Raw genomic sequence first — 22936 nt, 5'->3', positions numbered from 1 at the left:
TAAATTCAGAACAAATTTTATTTGGATAGATGTGAACGAAGTAGTCCCATTTATAACCAGGATGTACATCACAGTAGGCTGTTACATTCAGACTTTCACACTTAGAAAATATATATATTATGTACAGGAATTTGCAAATAGGTGTAAACATAGAATACTTTAAGATACCAGTACATTCCAAAACAAAAATATCAGCAAGGCAAACACCTCAAAATGATTCCAGTCAGCTAGCATTCAGAATCTCTCTTAAATAAAGTAGCTTTTATGCTTGACATCGTGTTGTTTTAATTATTACTAAAAATGAAGTTTCTTACTATAGATGAAATTTCATTGTATCTGGCTATTTTGATACTCAAAAATAGGCACTAATTTCTAGAAGGAAATTTTCTTCTTACTGATATAATTGAGCCAATATGGCTGGTTTTGCTAGTACAAAGTAATCCAGTGCTGGAATAACTCAAGACAATTTAAACTTAAGTCAAACGTATAAAGTTAGAATAGATACTGCAGAGCTGATTAAAATCTAGAAGCCTATATAACTCACCATAAACAATACTGCAAACAGATCAGCTAAATTTTCATTTCACCACCTCATTTCTTCATCTAAATTATACAAATTACCCTCCTCTTCATCTTTACAAAGTAGGTTTTGGCTAGCTACTCCTGCCTAGTCAACATAAAGGTGTATCGTGCAAATTACCTCATGCTATCTCATCCATGTAGCACGTCCAAGTCCTGCTACAGGTGGCATACCAGGTGGTGGAATTGGAGGTGGTACAGGTGGCTGTCCACCTGGGGGAACAGTAGGCGGGGGGTAACTAGCCGGTGGCATTCCCAGCCCCGGAGGCGGATGAGGTGGTACTGCATGAGTTGGAGGCAGTCTTGGAGGCGGGAAATTAGGGTTGTATGTAGGTGGAGGAGGATATCCAGGAGTAGGAGGTGGAATATTGGGCGGGGGGAATGAAGTAGGGGGTGGAGGTGGAACTGGTGGTGGAGGGTTGGGAGGATAGACATGAGGATGATATGGTAGATGAGTTGGTGGTCCATAGGCCGGTGGTAAAGCTCCGTAAGTTGGTCCTTCTGTTTTCATCATTGACTGAAGACTTTGATAACCCTCCCCTGACATGTAAGAATTTGTAGTAGACATCCCTGTAATATAACTGGTGGGGGGTGGGGGTGGGGGACGATGTGGCAGAGGTGGAGGTTGATGTACTGGGGCAGGGTGAGCAGGGGGAGGAATCTGGACCTTTGGCATATCTACTGAGTCCACAGTAGTAGATTGCTCTGCTTCTCCCATTGAAACTGCAGTTGTCAAAGGAGGCTTGCGCTCTGGAAGAGAAAATCTCATTTATTTTTTTGAAGGATGGTGGCAATAACAGCTTCTGAGTACTTTATATTTTCCTTCCAGTGAACATATCAAAAGAGGACTTGATTCTCTAAGTCTCTGAATGCCACACGGTATCCAGCCAGACCTTCTTCTATCACTAGAAAATAACTAAGCTGCGTAACAAAGCTCACAGTTCAGCTTTTCCCGTTATAAAAATTAAACACATCTTCTGTTCTTACTACTATTTTCTTGTAATTTAAATATTGTTCTACAATCAGCAGAAATTAGCAGACTGGATGGACAGAATCACAACTAGCAGATATAAAAAGTCATGGGACCCAAGATACCAAAAATCTTTTGATCAGTGCTTCAATCTTCTTTAGTCCAGGCCTCCCTTCTACCTCTTTTATACTCCAGGAGATGGCCTGGGATTACCCTCTGCAGTTCACTTGCTTCTCACATTGGGAAATATTATTTGAGAATACAGGCCAAAGTCTCAAGTCTTTAACACTCAGTTCTAAACCTGTTTACCAAATGAAAGAAAAAAGAAAACTGGAGGGTAAGTAAGAAATTGCCATAGATTGCTTGGGACATGAAGTCTGATCAGCTTTGTTCCACTGATTACTTTAAAGGAACTCAGTACCTGACAGTCTGGGGAAGTTCATAAAAAGGTCAGAATTTTACAGAATTCTACTTGGCCATTTCTGGGAAGAATGTGCTTTAAGCTGTCTTCTCGTTAAATACGAATCTTGATTTCCCCCCTCTCTTAATGCAGACATTATAAAGTAAGGAATACCACAATACGAAGACTGACCTAATGGCAACATCTCTGTATGGTCATACAGTCAGTATTAAAAAGCCCAACAAAAAAGAGTTTGGGGCATCTTGACATCTGTCTTGCTTGTTTATATATACACCTAAAGCATTGTTCAGTAAGAAGTTATTTAGAAGCAGGTATAGGGCAGTCATTTCCAGTTACATGCAACAACTAAACTGGCAATGCTAAACGGAATTTGAGATAATGAACATGTGGTCGATAAACATTCTTAGTTTTCACCTGATTTTTCCTCAGAGCCCCAAAACACAAGAGTTGGCCTCTAAAGACTGTTCTTAAAATGTTTCAGTGCTTATACAATGATTTACTTGTATAAACAAATTCTAAGAGGAAAATTTTAGATAACAAAGGAAACTAATTCATTACCTGTCTAAACAGAATTCACCTTATCTAAGCAGTCATAATTTTAACAGCAAAATTGTCCCCTAGGACAGCTACATAATTAGATCATGCAACATGGGTATGCTGGCTGTGGTACCTGTGATTTCAATGACTTCTAGCTCCTAAATTATAGGAGACAATAATTTCCCCATTTGCTCATTTCCAGAATCATTCTGGATGCAGGATGTGCATTCAAGATTTAACAACTGAAGGAATAACGAACATGATATTTAGAATAACCCCTTCATTCGTAATTAGATTTTTAACAAATGGGAAAAACGGTCCTACTATGTATCAGAGCACTGTTTTTCTCTCTTGTAGTTCCCTGTTAGAAGCTGTCATCTTACAGTTACATTATGGACTGTGATCTATAAAATATTAATGTCATATTTAAGGGTCACTGGAAGGACAGCTAATGCATCAAGGCACTGGAAGCACATTTTTACAACAGTACAGTTTATTTTGCTAACATAAGGCATGTGTGCAGTGTTGAAGTTCTCTGGCAGATGAAAGTCCTCTTTTGGGATACAGCAAAGAAAGTGTCCCCCTTACTGTTCAGAAGCTACACACCTGCAGAATTTCTATACTAAAGATGTAACATGGAGGACTTACATAGGATACTTGGAAGCTACTCTAGTAATACAATAGGGCACCTGCCATCCTTTTGAGAACACAAGTCCCTTTTTGCCTGCTAGTGTCAATTAGTTTTAGTCTTCTATGCCTTTAACAGCCACAGCTTTGTCTTGCTTTTGTCCACCTAGGATAGTCTTGCTTCCATCGTAACTTTTTTGCTTCTGTCTGGAAAAGCCTGTGCCACTAAGATGAAATTCCCTTTGGAGCTTATCTACCTAATGCTTTTACTTGCCAAGCTGATTAATCAAGGCAACAACCCCTGCCCCCACACCGTTACCACCATCTGAATGAAAAGCAAGGCAATTAATGGCAACAGTACATATGTTTAAGAAAATAAAAGCTTACCTGGAGGTGGATGTGCAGGAGGTATTGGTGGATGTGAAGGTTCAATTTTAGGAATTTTAGATGGTGGTGGTGGTTCTAAAAAACATTTGGAAGTTCCTAATTGGCTATTGCTCTGCAATAGTTTTCAAATTCCAACTCTGGTCTCATGCTAATGATTATCCTATCATATTACACTATGCAAAAGTACACTGTAAATCCTATATACTAGGTATGTTTAATAAAGAAAATTAAAATCAAGACCTGTGTATAAATAAAGTGGCATGAAGTATCACATACAAGTCTTCCAAAAGAACACATGCCTTCAAGTTCAATGTATGTATTTTATAACTAGACACAAATTGTCCCAGTAACAGTATGTATGTGAAGATGACGTGTATATTTTCTAGCACAAAACTGTAACTTGCAAATAGTTAAAACGAATCTCAGAAAGAGTTGAACTATGCTCTGCTAGGGGAATGTGTGTCTAGAAATCGAACAAAATAGCAAATGCACAGTACAGAGGCGGGAGAAGAGAGTTCTCTGGAATCTATCTGCAGAGCTAGAGGCAGAAGTGCCACTTAGGAAAGGTTACAGAATCACATCCTAGCTATCCTGAAATGCATTGTTCCAAACAAGCAAAATGAAGAAAAAAACCCCAAACGAACAAAAAGAACTAGATGCGATCACTGCAGTGAAGCATTTCTTAAGCTAGACTATATATTGATACAAAATGCCTTTTTCCTGGCAGCCATGCCAACAACCCGTTACAAATGTCACTGATTACTAACAGACTTATTATTAGTGCAGCTATTTAATGACCTGGTACCTTCAGTCACTTCAAGGTTCCACTGCTTGCTGAAGAACTACTCCAAATGATGCACAGAGTTATACACTGAGAGCTGAGTAGTTTAGCAAGACTTCTACTGAACAGACTGTATTAAGGGACTCTTGGGGCACAGTTATACTTCCATTTTTTCAAGTTTTGCCATTAGGAACATTTTAAAAATAGGTACAGTATATATTTAAAGACACATTATTAGGCTCAAAATTGTTTGCTTACAGGCTTGGCAGTTCTAAACTAACTAAGCACACATCAGCAAATGATTATTCTGGTTAAAACAATACAATGAAAGCAATATGAATAGAATATTAACATTTACCTGATGTCTTTGTTTCTTCTTTTGGAGATACAGCCTGCTTTAAAAAAAAAAAAAAAAGATGGAAATAAGACCACTGCAAAATACAAAGTATTTTAAAATAGTAACACATGAGCAAAAAACTTACAGCCTGCTGAAGAGCTTTTGTACAGATCTGACTAAACCAGAACCAGTTACCTCCTCCCTCCTCTAAAAGGAGGCAGGACAAACCCTTTATTTGTTCCTATATTTTTATTAGAAGGCTAATAATGTCCGGTCTTTTTAGGCAGATACAACACAAACACTGAACAAAGTCAAATTCCATTGGGAAAGCCCAGCTTAACTGGCAGAATGAAAAGACTGAAAAAATAGCAGCAATTTTAGATACAGCATTTCCTGCTGTTCTCACTGCTGAGTATTACATCTAATTTAATTTATTTATCACCCACTGCACATACGTCATGGTCCGGTACACTGCTCACTGAGCTGAAAGCAAGAGACTTGGCCTCTCTTCCTGATTCTGCTTTGACCTGTCATTCAACCTTTGCCAAAATCACTTCAGGCCTTTATGCTTTATTTACCAGGACAGGAGGTCAGTGGAAGTGTTACTCAGTGTAAAGCACTTCACAAGCCTTCAGATGGAAAGCATTGTATAAAAGCCAAATGTTATGCCAGAAAAAAAAAACTATGCATACTGAGCAAAACCCACAAAACCTCATATCATCCTTCCAATCACAAGTTTTTGGTTGGTTGTTTTTGTTATTGTGCGTTTTTTTTAATAGAATCACAGACAAGGGAGTAAGAAAAATCTTTCTAGCTTAATTAGTCCAACTGATACGGGTAGCTGATGGTTTTTCAGAAAAGCAGAAAACCTAACAAATTTTAAGTACAATAAGCTTAACTACAAATGTATTTAAAATTAATTATAAAAGTCAGAGGGGAATGGTACATAGCTTCTCTGTCTTTTGAAAGAAAGGGGTTTTTTTTAAGGCACTATTTACCTCTTGCGGCTTTACCTTCACCGACTGTTGCTCAGTTCCCATCACTTTACTTTCTGCAGCAAGAATGGACTTGCATTTCACTCCAATAATTCACTTAATTCTGATTGGTATTCTCAAGATTTCTGCTGTCCAATACAAAGGTACCCAAGGCCTGTTTGAGGCTACCTCATTCTTATATTCCTTTGACAGACATTTCAATTGATCTTCAGCCACCTTCTGGCTGCTTTTCTACCTTCTAAGGACAGTCTTTATCTTCCCATTCCAAACATACATACTGTTCTTGGTGACTCTCACAGGCTCATCTGCTGCCTTCATTTTACTTGGGCACGAGTCTTTTCTCAATTTTCTAGCACTAAATTCTCTGTCTAAAAGTGAATGCGAACATCAGATCTCCCTGCACTTTCAAGCAGAAGCAAGTCTCCACTACTTGCGACGTTTTCAAAAATGACTCATTCTGTGAAGTCAGTTGATCACTTCAAGTTGCAAGCAATTTGGTTATTGTGCATTTGTTAACATGGAGCAATGTTCAGAAAATAATGTCATCGAGGTATACCATTAGAACAGAACAAGCAACTGGAGCCAAATAGGTCGTGTGACAGAAAAACAAGCATCAGTTTAAACTGTATTTATACAAAAGAAAAAAAAAAAAAAAAAAAAAAGAATCAAGAAGCAACAAAACCAAAGCCTGTTAGAATTTAAATCACTTCTCTAGTAATGGCAGCTGCTAAAATACAGACGACCTCTTTTTTTTTTTTTCTTATTCTATTGTATTGTAGCTTGTATTGCTCCAGTCATGACATCCCAGGGTCAACATTACTGATTTATTAGCACATTGATTGCTATTTAATACTTTCATAAGCTCAATTCACACCACAATGTAACTGCTTTTAGTGCTATGTGCATTAAAATTGTTCCCACTAACAACTTTTAGTTTAATCAAACTAAATACACTATTTACATCTAATGATTCACCAGTATATTTTTAGTGAAGTCAACTGAACATTCAAGTGCTCTTCACCACCAGAGATGCAGAGGATGCACAGATGCTTTAGACATCTGGTATGGGTCTGTAAGTCATGGGCCAATGCCTCAGCTGCTTGAAAGTATCGTGGCTCAGTAGAAGGTAATGGAGTTCTAAGAGTTCATGTAAATGGAAAATCTGGCCTCCAGGAACAAAGTGTATCTATGTTCTGTACAAACCAAAGGAGAAGTCATGCAAAGCCCTATTTATAGAAAATGGCAAACATTTTAAGTAATGTTTACAGTACATCTAAACTGAAGAACATTTTAGAAGCACCAAGCACATCTTTCAAACACTGCACATCTTGTTCTCCTGGACTGCTTTCTGGAGAAAGAATGATTTCAGATCATCACATTTGCTTTTCTCAAATTCATGCTCTTGGTGCTGTTCTCCTACAAAACTCCTCCTGTGAGTCACCCTTTGCTTTATATTTGTTCTGGATGCCTGTGGTGTACCAGGACTTACCTTTTTATCTGAACTATTCACTTCCTTAATTATTAGGTGGTGGACCTCAAACTCTTAATTTCAAGAACAGGTAAGTTGCTCTGAGGGCTTGACCAGAGGTGATTGTTAAAGGACAACAGATACTATTCATGCAAAAGGCACCACTTTTTTCAATGAGGTAGTTCATTAATGCATGGGATGGGATGAAATCAGTAGTACTGTAAAGGTAGAGCCTTTACATGAATTAACAAGCATTTGTAACTTATAATCAGATGGACACACAAAGAAAAATCCAAATTGTTATTTACAGTTTCTGATGTGCCAAACTGTCCTAGTCATTTTTGTTGAAGAAAAATAAGAAAAAGAGTTCCCCACCTTACCAATCTGACAACCCAAGCTGAGTTTGTGCTGACAGTAGAAAAAGTATGAAAAAGAAATACATACTGCCTATAAAGAGCTTGCTCAATTTTTAAGCTAATTAACACATTTTATCAGATTTCTATCCTGAACAACTCTAAAGTTCAGTGCAAGAACTATGTATTTCAGTGCAGATTGTTTCCCCTAGTCATAGGCTGTATCTTGTAATTACAAGACCGAGGTTTTAAAGTTTCATTTTTCCTCTTTTTTGGGAGGCTGCTATCATGAAGATGCTGCACTCTTCCAATTCCATTTCATTCTATCATTTGTTGCTTCTTCCTCAGTTTTTGGTTTTGTTTGTTTGTTTGTTTTTTCCCTTGATGTCTGCTCTCTAGTTTTGGCATGCATTAATTACAAGTCAGAGCAGAAGTTGTAAAAGCTGTACAAAATTTACTTCCTCAATGGACTTGTTCCAAAGATTTTAGTTCTGAAAACACTCTTCTTACTAAGTACATGCAAGAAGATTTGGGTAACACTTTAACACTTCTTTTTTTTTTTTTGGATAACTTAAGAGTGAAAAAAGCACAAAAAGTGTAGATTAAGGTCTGAAAGCTTCATTTGGACTTGATGACTGTGAAAAAGCACTCAGAGTACTTGTGATATTATCCAACTGCCAGTGTACTTTCTTATTTTCAATGTATTGTATTTTCAATACAAAGTGAGACTTTAACATATGATACATTTATAGGCTTCTACTGTTATTAGATTATTTTGAAAGACTTCTAAGAATTTTGACATACTTTGAGAAGCCACCATTCTCTTAAATTTGTAATCAAAGACCACAAAGTCAAATAACATCTTCATCAGCATTGTGCACATCTCTCCATTCAGGTGCGGCACAAGAGATCTTCCTTAAATTAAGCCTGTTTAATAGCGAAAACAACAACATTTGATAGCACAGAACCACAAGGAGAGTTAGAATCTTAATAGCTCATGCTCCACTGGTCTTGCCTCTCAAGTGGAATGAGAATGTGGTATGCCAAAACTGTAAAGGCTGTTCTACACTAACATACTTGCCACATAACCAATGGAAGTCTACCATACAAAATTAACTACCAGGCTCATTCTTAAAGCAAACACAAGTCTGCTGCACACTGCAGCCTTTAAATCAAATGGACATCAGATCAGCCTGAAAATAAAAATGCAAGTTAAAGTTCAAAGTTAAACTTACTGCTGGTCTTTTAATCTGTCTAGGAGGACTTGACTGGGGCGAGGGCTTTTTAGATTGCTGTGCTTGTGTTTGCTGTTGCTGCTGCTGCTGTTGCTGTGCTGACTGTTGCGACTCTTTTTGCTGCTGAGTCTGCGATTGCTCTGAACCCTGGGATTGCTGCGATTGCTGTACTGTGGGTGCCTGCGGTGTAGATTGAAGAGATGGTGGCTGCTGCAACTGGTGAGGAGTATGATGAGGCATTTGCTGTTTTCCCTGTGAGTATAGATCCAGGATCTGATGACAGATATCTTAAAAAAAAAGAATTATCAAAAAGATTACACACCCATAATGTACAACTATACATTTAATACACTATAATCAACTCAGCTTTTTAGTGGACCTCAACTTCAGAAAAATTAATTGTAAATATTACTCATTGTTATAATAATGACCACAGATTTGATTTTTTAAGCAGCAGAGTTTTTTGATTTATATTTGCATTTCTGAGTCTATTCTGTCCGTGCTAAACAATATGTAGATGTATATGCACACCTTCCAGAAGAAGAACAAAGTGTCTTGGTATTGATATACCATACATTATCATTGTGTGCTTGGAGAGTCAGGTAACAGTGTAACAACAGGATAGTAATATAGTAAGAGGGTGAAGGAATGTTAAAAACATATACATCTGGTTAGGCCAGTCAAAAAAGTTTAAGGAAACTAAGTAAAGGACTAGTACTAAATTCTTCTTCCACCATGTTGGGAGCTAAAGGTCTGTCAGAAAACATGTAGGACCAACTGACAACCAGGTGCAAAAGCAGCACTCAAGGAAACGAAAACCCTTCTAGAAAAGCTAAATGAGTTCTTTCAATGAGCATTCACTGATGCAGTAGCAGCAACTAGAGAGACTCCCATTCTATAACCCTCTTTGGCAGGGATTCAGCAGAGATCTATCTGAAACTGAAGCAACTCTGAAAAAAGCCATGATACAAACAGAGCAAGTAACCATTTAAGAAATCACCTGAACTGTATGGTATTTACCGAAAAGCTTTAAGAGCAACAAAGGCTAAACCACCTGAACAGCAACACATACTGTTTCATTTAAAACTTCCTTAGAACCAAACACTGGATTGTGACAAGCATCAATTTTTGAAGAAGGTTTCTAAACCAACTTATGGAACTAGAATTATGCTTAGCCTGACATTTGTACCGGGTAAGTTAGTAAAAACTTTATTAAAGACAAATTAGTGGCCACATAACCACAATTTACTTAACAAGAGTCAAGAAAGGTCCTGCTTTATTTTATGAACTTCCTGGGGTTCTCTCAAGAGGAGAAGCAGCAGGTAAATATGAGCAATATATACACACAAAGGGAATAGTATTAAGATATCTGTATTGATGAAAAAGATCCATACTTCATCCTCTACCAGAATTCACCACCCCCCCACCCCCCCACCCCCCGAATTCACCCCCCATAATCTGTTCCTCAGTTGTGGTACACCATAAAATGTGATTGCAACCTTAGCATAATTTGGTTAAAGAGGTCAACCATCAATGAGAAAACCACTGCAAACCAGGCTCCATTAGTTCCAGTGTGCATAGAGCTGCTTATTTAAAATGGGGAGAAGGGAATCATTAAAAAAAGAAAACACACACCATGACAGTTTAGCAGCTAATTAGCTGTCTATCTAACAAACTAAACAAGTAGTAAAGCAAATACTGACCAGAAGACTAATCATGATAACTAAAGATGCTTTCAGACTAAGCCAGTCTTACAAGTTTAATTAAAAACCTGGTTAAGGCATAGCACCTATGTCCTGAGTTACATACTCCACACAATTATTTTAACGAAAACCCAGACAGAAAGCAATTTGCATTTACCAATGACCTAGATCACACAGTTAAAGGAAATACTCCCTTGTTTGCAGCAAATGTTTTTCATACCTTCCAGAACATCAACGGGAACATCCTGGACAAATTGCTCCCACCATCGTCTGTACATTGGTTTTGATGTCCACTCCTGTATTTCAAACTTACACAAACGGCCTGCTAAGTACATAACTGCAACAGCTATGATCTCAGGTTCCCACTGCAGTGACAGTGTAGTGCAGAGACTGGAATATAAAGCAAAGCAAAACACAACCCTGAAGATTATTCTAACTGTCAAAGTACAACACTTCAATGTACGACAGCTATAATTAACAGGGTATAAAATCCCACCACACTTAAACATCTCAGACAATTTTAATTAAGAGCCTTGTTAAACACAAGAGCTTACAAAACTAAACTGTTTCTGCACTACTGCTATCATGAAACGAGCTAATTTTACACAGATAATACAGAGAGCCTGCAGAAGCAATACACCACATAGGAACAAGAAGTTTGGAGTTCAAAAATAGAAAACCTAACACTATATGGGTGTGGAAGAGGAGGGAAAAGACAGCATTGTACTCTGAGTATGGGCAGCTACATTCCACTCTAGTCTCATCTGCAGAATTAACTAAATAAAGTGTCCATGTTCGTTGCTACACAAGTGTGCTGTCACTGCATTACACTGGTTAAGGAATGATGCCCCCATTTGGATTTTGGAGTTTCCAAATGTTTTTCAATAAAATGTAAATAAGTACTAAAAAAAAAATCACCACAGAACAGCCAACATGAACCTGTAAAGCAACTTGTCAAGCACGATGCAAGTTTTAGATCAAGCTGTAAAAACTGTAACAGGTTATCTCTTGAAAAGACTTTGTTAAACCCAATGCTATAATAACTGACATTATTGGTATTATTGATATTACCTAAGTCCCTATGATAATCAAAGTTACTGTTTCCTGATATTAATTTCAAAATTACAAAATTTTTCTCTTTTTCCTTTTCCTTTTTTTCTTTCTTTTTCCTCCATAGATTCTGTAACAGGATCTGCTTAAAGAATTTTAGATCCAGCTAGCCAGCTAAGTTTCTGTGAATTCACTGATGAATTCATTATTATGTCCTTAAATGCATCAAAATAGTAGCCTAGACAGTAGTTTAAATCCATTTTCTCTCCAGTGGGCTACACGTAACTGAAGGTCAATGGCAGTATCAGGTCAGCAGTAAACAGTAAAAAAGACACAAGAATTAGCTCTTAAAACACCAATTTCTTAGTATTACTTTCATGACATTTACCTGGGAGGTGTACTGTGGCTGCGTAAAACCAGAACCCCCTATTCTAAAGGCCTGTAGTGCTAACTACAGAATTATTTTCCCAGGATCTTAGAAAACAAGTACACTTTAATATGATGCCTATTAAGTAAGCACAAGACAGCCTCTCAAGAACAGAGATAAGTATTATTTGAAACAATCACTCTGACTTCATACTAATGTTTTCCTGAAGTGCATTTTCTTTAATTATTAAACACCATCTGATTCCAAGTACAGTAGTGTCCAAAGTTTGATGGATACATAACACAAGTTTTCCCTGACAAACAGTGACAGTCAAGCCGTACTTTAGTCCCACCTGTAAGATCATCACTTGCAAGACTGACAGCAGCTGAAGTAAACATCTCTTGACATCCAAATACGCAAAGCAACCTTTTGCTCAAACTAACCTGTAGAGCTTAGGCAATACCTACAGAATCTGGACCCACACTGTGCTACTTCAAATTAGGCATATGAATAAAAATGCACCTCTTTTAACGGTGTTCTACTGCTGTAGGTATGACTGAAAGCAACGTATTTAGCATTTCTGAATACTCAAGCCACTTACACATTTTCTTAAGGGTTTGCTATGGAAATTAAAAATTACATTTAACTGTCCTTGGTGAATTAACTTGCCCAGCTCTGCAGAATCCTCCTTAACAAGACTAAAGTGTATCGAGTTCTTTTGGGTTTTTTCCCCCAATACCACCCTACACATGAAAAGTGCTTCTACACACTCTCCTGTTAATTGATGTGATCCTTGTATTGCTAATCCATTATTCAAGAAATTGTACGTCTAGCACTAATGTATTCCTCACTGAATTTAATGGCTACTTCATTATTACCAAAATATCACTTTACAAAGAAAAAAATATTGACCAACATGATGGAATTGGGAAATTACTTCTTTTCTCAGAATGTGCCACATATATTGGGCAAGAAGCCAGCTTGTATCCTGGAGATCTGTAATTTGGTTTGGCCCTTTCAGACAGTAACTTTTTTTTAATGCAGCACTAAATCATTACCACAAAATTGCAAAGGTCTTAATGGTCTCCTTCTATACTCATCCTAGATTCCCTGCTCAATGGAACTATGATGGTAATGATGGAAAGAAAAACTGATGAACACAATCCAGAAAACGTATAACAAACAGAAAACATGTAACAAACATTTGTCAAGGAAATATCTAATCCCAGAATAAAGTAAGCAACAGTAACTATCGCACTTTCAAAAGGTTTCCTAGAAGTATCTTACCTGTCATTGACAAATGTCCATGCCATTTGAACCAGCTTTTGAATTTTATTTTTGTCTCCTGAAAAACAACCAGAAAAGTTGTAAAAAATAAAATTAGAAAGGACAAACAGTTTGGAATAGAATATTCTTGCACTGATAATGTAAATTAAGTTCTGAAAATTAATAACAGGCATTACTTGCTCACCCTGTAATATTTTACCTTTGAGTTGTTTGGCATACTTGAGAAGAAATTGGTATGGATGCTCCACTTGCAAATCAAACTTTATTGTTTGTAGTAAGATTCTTTCAAGGACCATCACTTCTTCCTAGAGAATGTTACAAGGTAACCACAATATGATTCCTTCTTTTACTCACAAATATTTTATGCTGGTATAAAGCATGAGTACATAGTATCTCCAGGCAAACATGTTTGTCTGCTTTTCCTTGATTAGGGTTTGTCTCCAAGGAGAACAGAACTCTCTCCAACTTAAAACATTATTTTAAACCCAGATACTTTTTCTTCACATTTGAGTCAGGAGAGGGGATGTGGTGTTTAAAATTCCTTTTCCTCCATGGAGGAAAGAACTGAACCAGACACAGTATGAAAGTGCCAAATATACAAAGTCACAACAAAAAGGTAAGCGCTCACCACATTTCTCTCCAGAGTTTCAGATCCTTCTGCTATTTATAATATGCAAATTTTGAGAGAAGCATAGTTTTGCTAAGTCAAATACGCTAAACAGGGAACTTCTCAATACTTTTGAGATGTAGTTCTCTTACTTAAGTTTTGCTATTAATTGCTTCCTAAAACGACATTAAGACTGTCAATATGATTTATGTCTTGATGACATTTCTAGCTCTGACTGGCATTACTCAAGTTTACTTTAATTTGCAAAATAACATCAGAATTTACATGAAATCAAATGTAAATATTTTTATACGAACAACTACCCCAGTATGCTCCCAAAGCTACTTGTATTAGCAAGAATTATTTTCATAGTTACCTATCACATCACCCAAAAGAGCCATAAATGCATGCTGAACATACAATTTCATTTAAAACAACTGAAAATCAGTCAGTGCTCTAATGAATGTATGGCACTTTGCTGGAGTACAATACGATGGTATGAATTTCAACATGAGCATTTTTACCTTTGGGTCATCTCCAAACTGTCCAAACTGTACATCATTTAGCAAGCTACGAGCTGTTTTAATTATATCTTTACATTTCTTAGGTGTTTCTTCAACTTTTCCTGCTAGGAAGAGACAGCAGGCTCCTGTCACCTAAAAAAGAAAGTGCTTTCAAGAAGTTGTCTGCATGTATATATGCAATACAATATAGCATTGTAAAAGCACTGTCAGTTTCCATTAACAGTACTGTAGAAGTTTCCCAGGAAAAACTTAATACGCATATTAATTTCTAATTTTATTATAGTGTTAATTTAAACTTTTACTTTCTCAAAGGAAAAATACACAATTCGGAGGACTGTCCATTTTATACAACTTTATTTCAAGGTCAGAAATGCAAAGCAGAATTTGTCCTGGTTCAGCATTGTCTGTCAGGCAGTTTTAAGATGGTATTACACTACTTTTTTTCTTTTAGCCAATACAGGAGTGCCAGAACTATAGCTGTTACTCTTTCGAAAGAACAGTATCAGCAAGACATAACCGCAATGTCAATATAAATATATTTCTAAGCATAAATAGAAATGTGTAAACAAGCAAGAACAGCGTATTTTAAAGTGTAATGATTAAAAGATAAAATGATTAAAAGATAAAATGTTTAGTTTTCATCAAAGTGGTGGCCAGGAGTAGTACCCAAGTCACTTATCACCATTTCAAATAGTCTATGCCTAGCACAGTCACTGTATTAAGGCATCAATATTGTAAATACTTACATATCTTGGGAACTGTTTGAAGGAATGAAACATATAAAACCGATGGAAATAAATTATTCCGGTTGCTAGAGTATCATAATGTCTGTGGTGCAGAATAAGGACTTTCAAACAGGGCATAAAAAATTTAAAATCAAACATGCACAAAGGAAAAGATACATTCTGCTGTATCAACTACCTCACGTAATTGTCCGTTCAGTGACCAGTTAGAGAACATTGCAAGCAAAACAGCAGCTTTAGGAGAAAAGGCCACAAAACCCCTTAGGGGTGTGTAATTACTGTGATTCAGCCCAGACGCAGTTGATACCTAAAGCACTTATTGGAAGTGTGCAAAGTCCCAATCATGTATATAAGAGGATCCACACAAAGTCATCCCCATGTCAAACCACACCTGCTTCAGAGAAGGTCAAAACCAGCAGATGGTAAATGAAGTAACAGAACAATTATCACTTCAGATTAAACTGTTGGTGTGGAAGAAAGTTACTAACTATTCACACCTACAAACGCAAATAAAATCTGAACATGTTCCCTACTCTTCTCTTTGATGAGAAGAGTAAAATTCCATCTTCACCAGGTTTTATTAAACAAAGAACTGAGGACATTAAAAGAAGCATACGAATACAGAAAGCAAAAAGTTTAAGTGGCAGTCTGTGGGAGAGTGGGACAGTGGGGAGAACTTGCTAATAGATACAAAGTTGTAAATCCCAACCTAAACAAAAAAAAAAAAAAAAACCACCAAACAAAAAACCCACAGAACCCAAGAGTGGGGAGGCAGAGGCTAAAAGTCTCAGAGGCAAAATATGTAGAAAAATGAATGCAGAATTCAAAATTTGAGAAGTTACGTAGATTCATGTAGTAAGAGACCAAGTTTTGTAACTGCCAAAAGTTATCCTTAACTGGCAAGTCTGTATCATCTTCTCTATTGCCAAAATGGTTCAGTTGAAACCTTGTTTATCCAATGAATGGATAAACATTGTGTAGGAACATATCACATCAAAATGCAAGTAAACTCAAAAAGATTTTTGATTAATGATTAAGAAACATTTGAACACCTAACTAAGCACATAACATTTCTTGTACATTTTATTCTGAAAATCCCCATTCATAAAGAAATTTCATACCAACATGAGTTTAAAGGATACAGCCCTAAACGTGTTCCCACATCAAATATGAATCTGGCCCCCTCCCTGCGGTATCGTGCCTCAGTAGCCGGATCAAGCCCTTCTAGCTGTGATGGTGTATGTGCCAAATCCTTCTTATCCCAGTACCAACATGGCTTTGTATGGTCCAGGTTTGCCAAGTTTACAGAAGGGCTGGAATTTTCTTTATTCTCCTTCATTTATTAAAACAGAATTGTTCTTGATTTTAAGTTTTCAAAAAGGAAGTCTTCAGATAGTTGCTTCAGAACCTTAAAGAAAAGACAAAAGGATTTCTTTAAAAATGGAGGGGACTTCCCCCTCCCGCTCAAAGATGAGTAAAGAGGAATAGTGTTTAATCTCGCCCGTTGGAAGGGACTTTTTCTATGCTCAAACACAAGTAATAATCAGCCTTGCCCTTATCCTCCCCATATACTGCAAATTCAATTCAAAGAAATAGCCATTGGTTATCTCTGCTATTACCTGTTTAATAAAGAAATTTAAGAATGCATTATCAACAATATCTGCTAATTCTTAGTAGAACAACTTCCACCTACTTCGTCCACAAAATAAGGAAAAGCAATTCAGTGATGGTAGCAGCAAGATTTGAAAAGTGGTGGTGTGGTGGGGGAAACACCAGCTCACTATTCATAACTAGGAAACACATTCATTAGATCAGTCTGAATGGCAATTTAAATACCCACTTGGTCTCCCAAATATCCGCGGGTGGTAAGATAGCAGCAACCACGTGGCAAAAAGCTTCATGAAGTGGTCTGTACTTATATTACTTGAAGAAAAAGAGGTAACAAAAGTAGTGTTCTTCCACATACCAAGATCAAGACAACTGATATGAGTCTGTAGGGTAAGGCGGCATCTAAAATCATCCCCAAAATAAGGCAGTTGATTATACTCAATGAGTGCGCTACTTTCCTGTGTTTACCAGCACTAAGGTATGTATATTTACATCACAAAGCTCTGTAGGCAACTTTCTGGTGTTTGAGCTATGACTGAATTTCAAGTCAGTCATAACTGACTCAGCTCAGCCATGCCTGAATTTAAAGACAGGATGAGGACTGTCTTCCTGCCTTTATTTCTCTCAGGCACAAAGCCACTTCTACTGTAATTCACTAAACTACAGATACTATGCACAAATTACTACAGTCACCTGCAAAGGTTTGCATAACAAATAATGACTAACATATGATGCAATATATTTGCTCTAAGCAAATCAGTCAAGAGGAAGACCCAAACTTGAAACTCTTAAAATTAAGCTGTTAATTTTCCAGATGTTTCCCTTCTGAAAACAGAAGGGGATCACATGAACCGCCAGGAAAACGATGCCTGCAATCAGCATCTTGCTCAACTTCAAGAAGTTTCTCTTTTTCAGAATAAAGGAAACGAGTCTTTGTTCTACGTTGGTTTTGGAAGAACCTTCACAACTAATGGTACCGGTCACAGGCAAATCCAAACTCTGTCACAAATCAGTGAATGGCTACTTAAAACTATTTCCAGAACCAACAAAAGAGCGCCATGCCACCACCACACATTCCCATCGTATTTACCAAGAAAGCGTTATTTTTTACAACTGTTGTGGTTCTCCTTCCTTACCAGTTATTTTGCTTCCTAACGCTCTGAACAGTTTAAAACTCAATTAACAGCAAAATCACCCGAAGCGACGCGACCTGCTTCTGTAAGCAGCGAAAGCATTTCCGAATACAAAATCAGGGGAAAAAAAAAAAAAAAACCACCAACCCGAAAACATCCTAAACAAGCCACCTCAAGCATGCCAATCCAAACCGTAAGGACCGAAAAGAATAACGGAAGTTTTTCTTCTGCTTTTTTAACGCACCCCGTTAATACAGAGAAGGTTTCAGGAGCTCGATCCCGGCTTTTTTACATCCTACCTTAGGCGAACCAGCCGGCCGAGAGCCCAGCTCCATCCCCCGCAGCCCCCAAAGCGGCAGGGGTGCTCAGCTCCCCCCCGGCCCGGCCCGGCCGCCCGCCGCAGCCGAGGCTGCCGGTGCCCGGGGAGGCGCTCGCTCGCTCGCTCGCTGCCCGCCCCGGCCTCCCCGCTCTCTTCCCCAGGCCCCGGCTCTCGCCAGCGGCCGGCCCCGGAGGGCGGGCGGCCCCGGCCGCCGTCGCCCCGCAGCCCCACGCAGGCGCGGCGCACTCACGGGCCACGCGCGGGAGAGGAAACCCCAGCGGGGCGCGGACCCTCTAACGACAGCGCAGCCTCCGCGCCCTGCGCGCCGCCATCTTGGGAAGCAGGCCAGGCCGCTCGCTGCGTCATCACGTCGGCGTCACAAGGGCATCGCGCGCGAGGACGGAGCCCCTGCTGCCTAGCGGCCAATGAGAAGCGGCAGCTGCCACCCGCCGGCCAGTCCCGTTTCCTTCAGAGGCAACGAAGCGCGAGAAGCAGGCGGGCGACGCGCTCCCGTAGTCTTGCAGCAGACCAATCAGAAAGCCGGAGGGAGAAGATTGCAAGCCGCAGTAGCCAGTAGAAATCTGAAGGCATGGGTTAAATCCCGGCCAATGGGGGAGCTGCCATGCCCTTTTTTAAGACCGGTAGCGAAGGCGAAGTCGCTGGGGATTGGCCGCCATAGGTCCCGGAGGGGGCGGGGCCATCCGGCTGGGCCAATGGCGGCGGCAGGGGGAAGGAGGGGGCGTGGCGTGGCGGCGGGCGGGGCTGGGCCGGGAGCGCGGGGCTGGGGCGAGCTCGGCCGCTGCCTCCCCACCCGCGGGCAGCGGCGTCCGGCGGCAGGGGCTGGGGCTCCGCGCCGCTCCCAGCAGGCGAGGCAGGAGCTGCCGCCGCGCGGGAGGTAAGGCGGGGCCCTGCCCGAGGCCCCCTCTCCCGCCTGAGCCGGTCGCCCCTTCGGCCAGGCGCCCCCGCCCCGGCGGGGCCCGGGCCTTTCCCCTCGGCCCTCCCGGGGGGCCTCGCCCCGCCGCGGCCGGCCCCGCCACCTCCGTGCCCGCGGGAGGCGCCGCTCCTTCCGGACACCCCGTCCCCCACTGCCCTGGGGCGCGTTCCGCGGGCCCGGGCCTCGCCGCCCCCTCCTTCCCCCCGCGGCGCCGGCCCCGGCCTCCTCCACCCCCCTCCCCCCCCCTCCTGACGGGCCGGGCTGGGCGGCCGTTACCCCACGCGCGGGGGGACCACGCGCCACGCCCCGCGGCTTGTGGGGCCGCCCCCGCCCAGCGCCGCACCCCCCCCGCCCCTGCCCCGGCGGGCAGCGGGGGCCGGCGGGCAGCGGGGGCCGGCGCCCACTCGCCGCGGCGTTTCTCCCCCCCGCCGGCTCGCCGGAGGCGGCTGGCGTGCGCTGCGCGGCCCGCCGCCGGCTCGCGCTCCTGCTCCGCCGTGCGTGGGTCGGTCTCGTTTCAGCCCGCTCTGCGCGGGTTTCGAGCGAGCCAGGCGGTGGCATTCGCCTCTTCGCGCTCGTTTCCCTTGTCCCCCCCCCGCCCCGAGAGGCTGATCAGAAACCGGAGTCAAACAAATGCCTTAAAACTGCTTTCCCCGTGATGTAATTCCCTTTTTTTTTTTTTTGCGTGTGACACATTTTGAATACTCCCTACTCCTACTTCAGCTTTCCAGAGAGCCAGCCGGCCCTCCAGCTCTCGGGCTCTGGCTCAGGAGCGTTTCTGCTGCTATGTGGCTCCTCGGAGTCCTCCTCTGGCAGGAAAAGAGTGCTCTGCTTTCTTCACTTTTTCTCACCCTGTCTGCAACCTGCTTTAGTAAAGGGGCGGCGGGGGGAAGGGGAAAAAAAAAAAAAAGGGCGGGAAAATTAGAATAAGTCACTTAAACTGTGTATTTACAGAGGTGTTACTCCTGAAACAGCCTGGGTGGTTCAGCCTCCCCCTATTACTACAGCAGCTGCTGAGACGGAACTTCTGGTGAACCCTTCCTCACCTTCCTTCTTACCCAGCAACACTTGCTTAGAGTTGCTTAAGCTGAGGCTGTGCTTTGCATTTGTCTTTAATTCTTAGCAACTTCCTAATTTTGAATTAAAGTGGCGTTTGGGTTTTTACCCAAAGGCAATATTTAGCGGTCAGGACAAGCTCAGTTCTTCCTTTTGGAAGTTGTCCCTCACAGCTTAATTCAAGGCTGCTTTTCTCCCAAGCTGGGTATCTGCTCTTTTGGATGGACTTGTCATTGGAACCTAAGCTTGCTCATGAGATAAAGTGGAAAGCAAATTGCCTTTTGTCCCTTCAAAGAGCATGTAACATAAGCAGGTGTCTCTTCAGGTGACAGCTTCGTTCTGTGAAAATTGCTACTAATGTGAGCTTAATGCCTCACAAGTGTTTTCTGTTTTCAGTTGTTGTAAGCGGGTAACTATGAAAGTGGGACATCGTATTTTGTAGGGGAGTAAACAGCTGTAGCATTCTGCATGTCCGGTATCTGGTTCCTGGTGTAAAATAGTAAGCCAGTATACAAGTTGTTGGAGGGAATGGCGTGATGGGCACAAAGGCGGGGGTGTTTCCAGATATTTTTGGTCAGTTAAGTAATTTAATATGGTAGAGATTCAAGCGTGCCAGCTTGTGCTTTAATAGAGCTTTCAGTTATGTTTGGCAAGCTAGATTGAAGTATATGTTGAAGTACAGTTGAAAATACATCCTTGGCGTGCTGGGCCTAGAAATAGATTTAGGGTTTTGGGGGAAGAAATGCCGCAAACGCTGAAATAATTTGTAATCTGTACGTTACTGTTCCCAGTTAGAGATGGCCTGATGTGTAGCTGAAGTCAGATCTGAGTCTTGAAATAAACTTCTAATTTCAATATTGCACGTAATTTCGAAATAAGCCATATTATGCCTCTCTGCGTGGAAAAGTGTACATCTTGATATTTTTATTGTAATAAATATAATGAGCTTGGGCATGTCTACGGTATCTAAAGTATTACATACTTTGTCATAGAGGTGCCGATTATACAGTTAAACTGATGTATTGGGTAGTTTTCAGCAAATGAGTGTTCTAGCAGTTGCTCTTTGAAAGAAAGAGGCAGTTTAAGGGTACTGGCGATCTTGGTGGATCTGTATCTTTACTACCAGAACGTCATAGTGTTCAGTGCTTGTTAAAGGACGCATCGCGATGCCCATGGCTTAAGCATCGAGTGTTCTTGGAGGCCTTGGCTGTTCTGTTAGGTCTGTCTGTGCTGATGACTGAAGTCAGACTGACTTGCTTCATTCTCAATTAGGAGTTATATTTTATAAAGTGAGGTTAATATTTTTCTAAATGAAGAACATATTTAGAAACATGCAAATAAGAACAGTATGTTAGTTTTTTTAATTAACTCTGCTCAAAAGGAATTCGGAACAAAAAGAGTGGGGGTCTTCAGGAGGAGCTAAACTCAAGCAAAGAACTGAAATTACAAAAGTAGGTTGGCAAAGTGGTAGAGTTTAACAGTCCATTTATTGCTTCTTTTCTGCAAAGAGTAAATATTTTTTCTTTTCTGGTCAAATAGTTGCCTGAGGAGCTGGTTCAAAAGAGAGGCAAGGGGGTTATTAATCATTAAGAAAGTGCTTGAGTTGTTTCCTGTAGGGCAGTTAGTAAGCTATCTTCCCTAAAAGATCAGTGAGGTGTTTATAGTAAGAAGCGCTCCTTGGAGTGCTTGGAATGGAAAGTGGGGGGACATAGGGACAATCGTATAGTTATGAATATAATAATTCCAAATAAGCAAGCTGATAAAAGTGATAGTAATTATGAAATAAATACTTTGGGATGTTGTATTGTATGTAGCCATTTTTCTTTGCCCTTCAGCATTTTGTGTTACCTTCAAATTAATAATTTCTTACCAGAAGTTTATATTTAATTTATGAGGCAGTCTTGATTTAGTATCTAACTAGGTTCAACTGCAATGGGGGGAGAGAATAATGTCACACTGACAGTACTTATGTAGTTTTTTTAGTAGATCTAGGAGTATCTTGAGCATCCCATGTCAGAATATTGTCTAGACGTGTTCACTTTGATTCTAATTATAAGACTAAATGTCTTTGGAAGATGCTTCCCGACAATTAGCTAAATTTGTTGGAGTTGGTATTTTTTATAAGTGCATCAAATAAACATTAAGTTGATTTCAGTAAGTTATTTTGATATTATTCTGCAGAGGTGCTTCTTCCTGGTATCACAGTAATATTTATATACCATCATTCTTTCCTTAACCGGAAACCAAAATGGGATTGATAAAGTTTGTTCTTTGCAGGGTAGATTCGTGCAGTGTATACAGCAGTGGTTCAATCTTCCCTCTTTTCCAGATGCTTTAGACTTGTGCTAATGTTGGCAAACCTGTGACAGTATAGCTTTTTATAGCAAACAGGGGATTACTAATTTAATTCCGGCCATCCTTTGCTAGCTAACTTTTTAGAGATGCCTCAGCTTCCTAGGCCTGGTTTTAGATGTTTAATAATGTTTTAAGCAAGACTACTAAGTGTAAAATATAAGAAAGGACCTCTCAAATCTAAATAAAGTACAATAGTTGTTCTTCATTGTACCATAAAAACACCCCATTACTGTTGTCTGGCTTTAGTCCTGTGTATTTGGAGCTAGACTTTGAAGAGGCTTGTGTTGTAGTAATTAAAAGGCAAGTTCAGTGCCCAAGAGTGTTTTAACATTGCTTTGCATTCCTGCTCTTGTCCTTCCTCTGCTGTAACCTTCTTTGCTCCCTTTTTCTGTTTTTAGCTACTCTGCCCTACATTGGCTCTTGCCTGCATCTCTTCTACCAATGACTATTCCAGTTGCTCCATCTATCTCTGTCTGTCCTTTCCCAATTCCCATACTGTTCAGCAAGTCTGCTAATGCTTTTTCTTTCTTTGAGGTAAGGAATAATTAGCACCAAAGTCTTGC

General features: G+C 40.3%; 2 protein-coding genes across 8 annotated transcripts in view; one reads left to right on the top strand and one right to left on the bottom strand.

Moving 5' to 3' along the window:
- Positions 1-18363, bottom strand: CCNK (cyclin K). 7 transcript variants are annotated; one of them, XM_075712388.1, is made up of 11 exons: positions 18282-18363; positions 16114-16379; positions 14975-15056; positions 14229-14360; positions 13297-13402; positions 13098-13155; positions 10614-10783; positions 8691-8977; positions 4661-4697; positions 3522-3596; positions 1-1329 (listed from the first exon to the last, which is right to left on the bottom strand). In XM_075712388.1, the coding sequence occupies exons 2-11, from the start codon at positions 16308-16310 to the stop codon at positions 707-709; spliced, it is 1767 nt and encodes a 588-aa protein (XP_075568503.1). In that variant the 5' UTR covers positions 16311-16379; positions 18282-18363; the 3' UTR covers positions 1-706. The 7 variants fall into 7 exon arrangements, with proteins under 7 accessions (XP_075568503.1, XP_075568504.1, XP_075568506.1 ...); XM_075712389.1 differs by lacking the exon at positions 18282-18363 and adding an exon at positions 18012-18027 and having other exon boundaries at positions 16114-16403; XM_075712391.1 differs by lacking the exon at positions 18282-18363 and adding an exon at positions 17957-17992.
- A 530-nt stretch (positions 18364-18893) lies between these two features.
- The window catches only part of SETD3 (SET domain containing 3, actin N3(tau)-histidine methyltransferase), a 65314-nt gene continuing 61271 nt past the window's right edge, over positions 18894-22936 (top strand). Inside the window, exon 1 of the mRNA XM_075712754.1 lies at positions 18894-18926. The gene's annotated coding sequence lies outside the window, so the exon portion shown is untranslated. The remainder of the gene's footprint in view (positions 18927-22936) is intronic.

Source organism: Pelecanus crispus, chromosome 6, assembly GCF_030463565.1.
Source record: "Pelecanus crispus isolate bPelCri1 chromosome 6, bPelCri1.pri, whole genome shotgun sequence".
NCBI lineage: Eukaryota > Metazoa > Chordata > Aves > Pelecaniformes > Pelecanidae > Pelecanus > Pelecanus crispus.
This window is presented reverse-complemented; position numbering and strand designations above follow the sequence as displayed.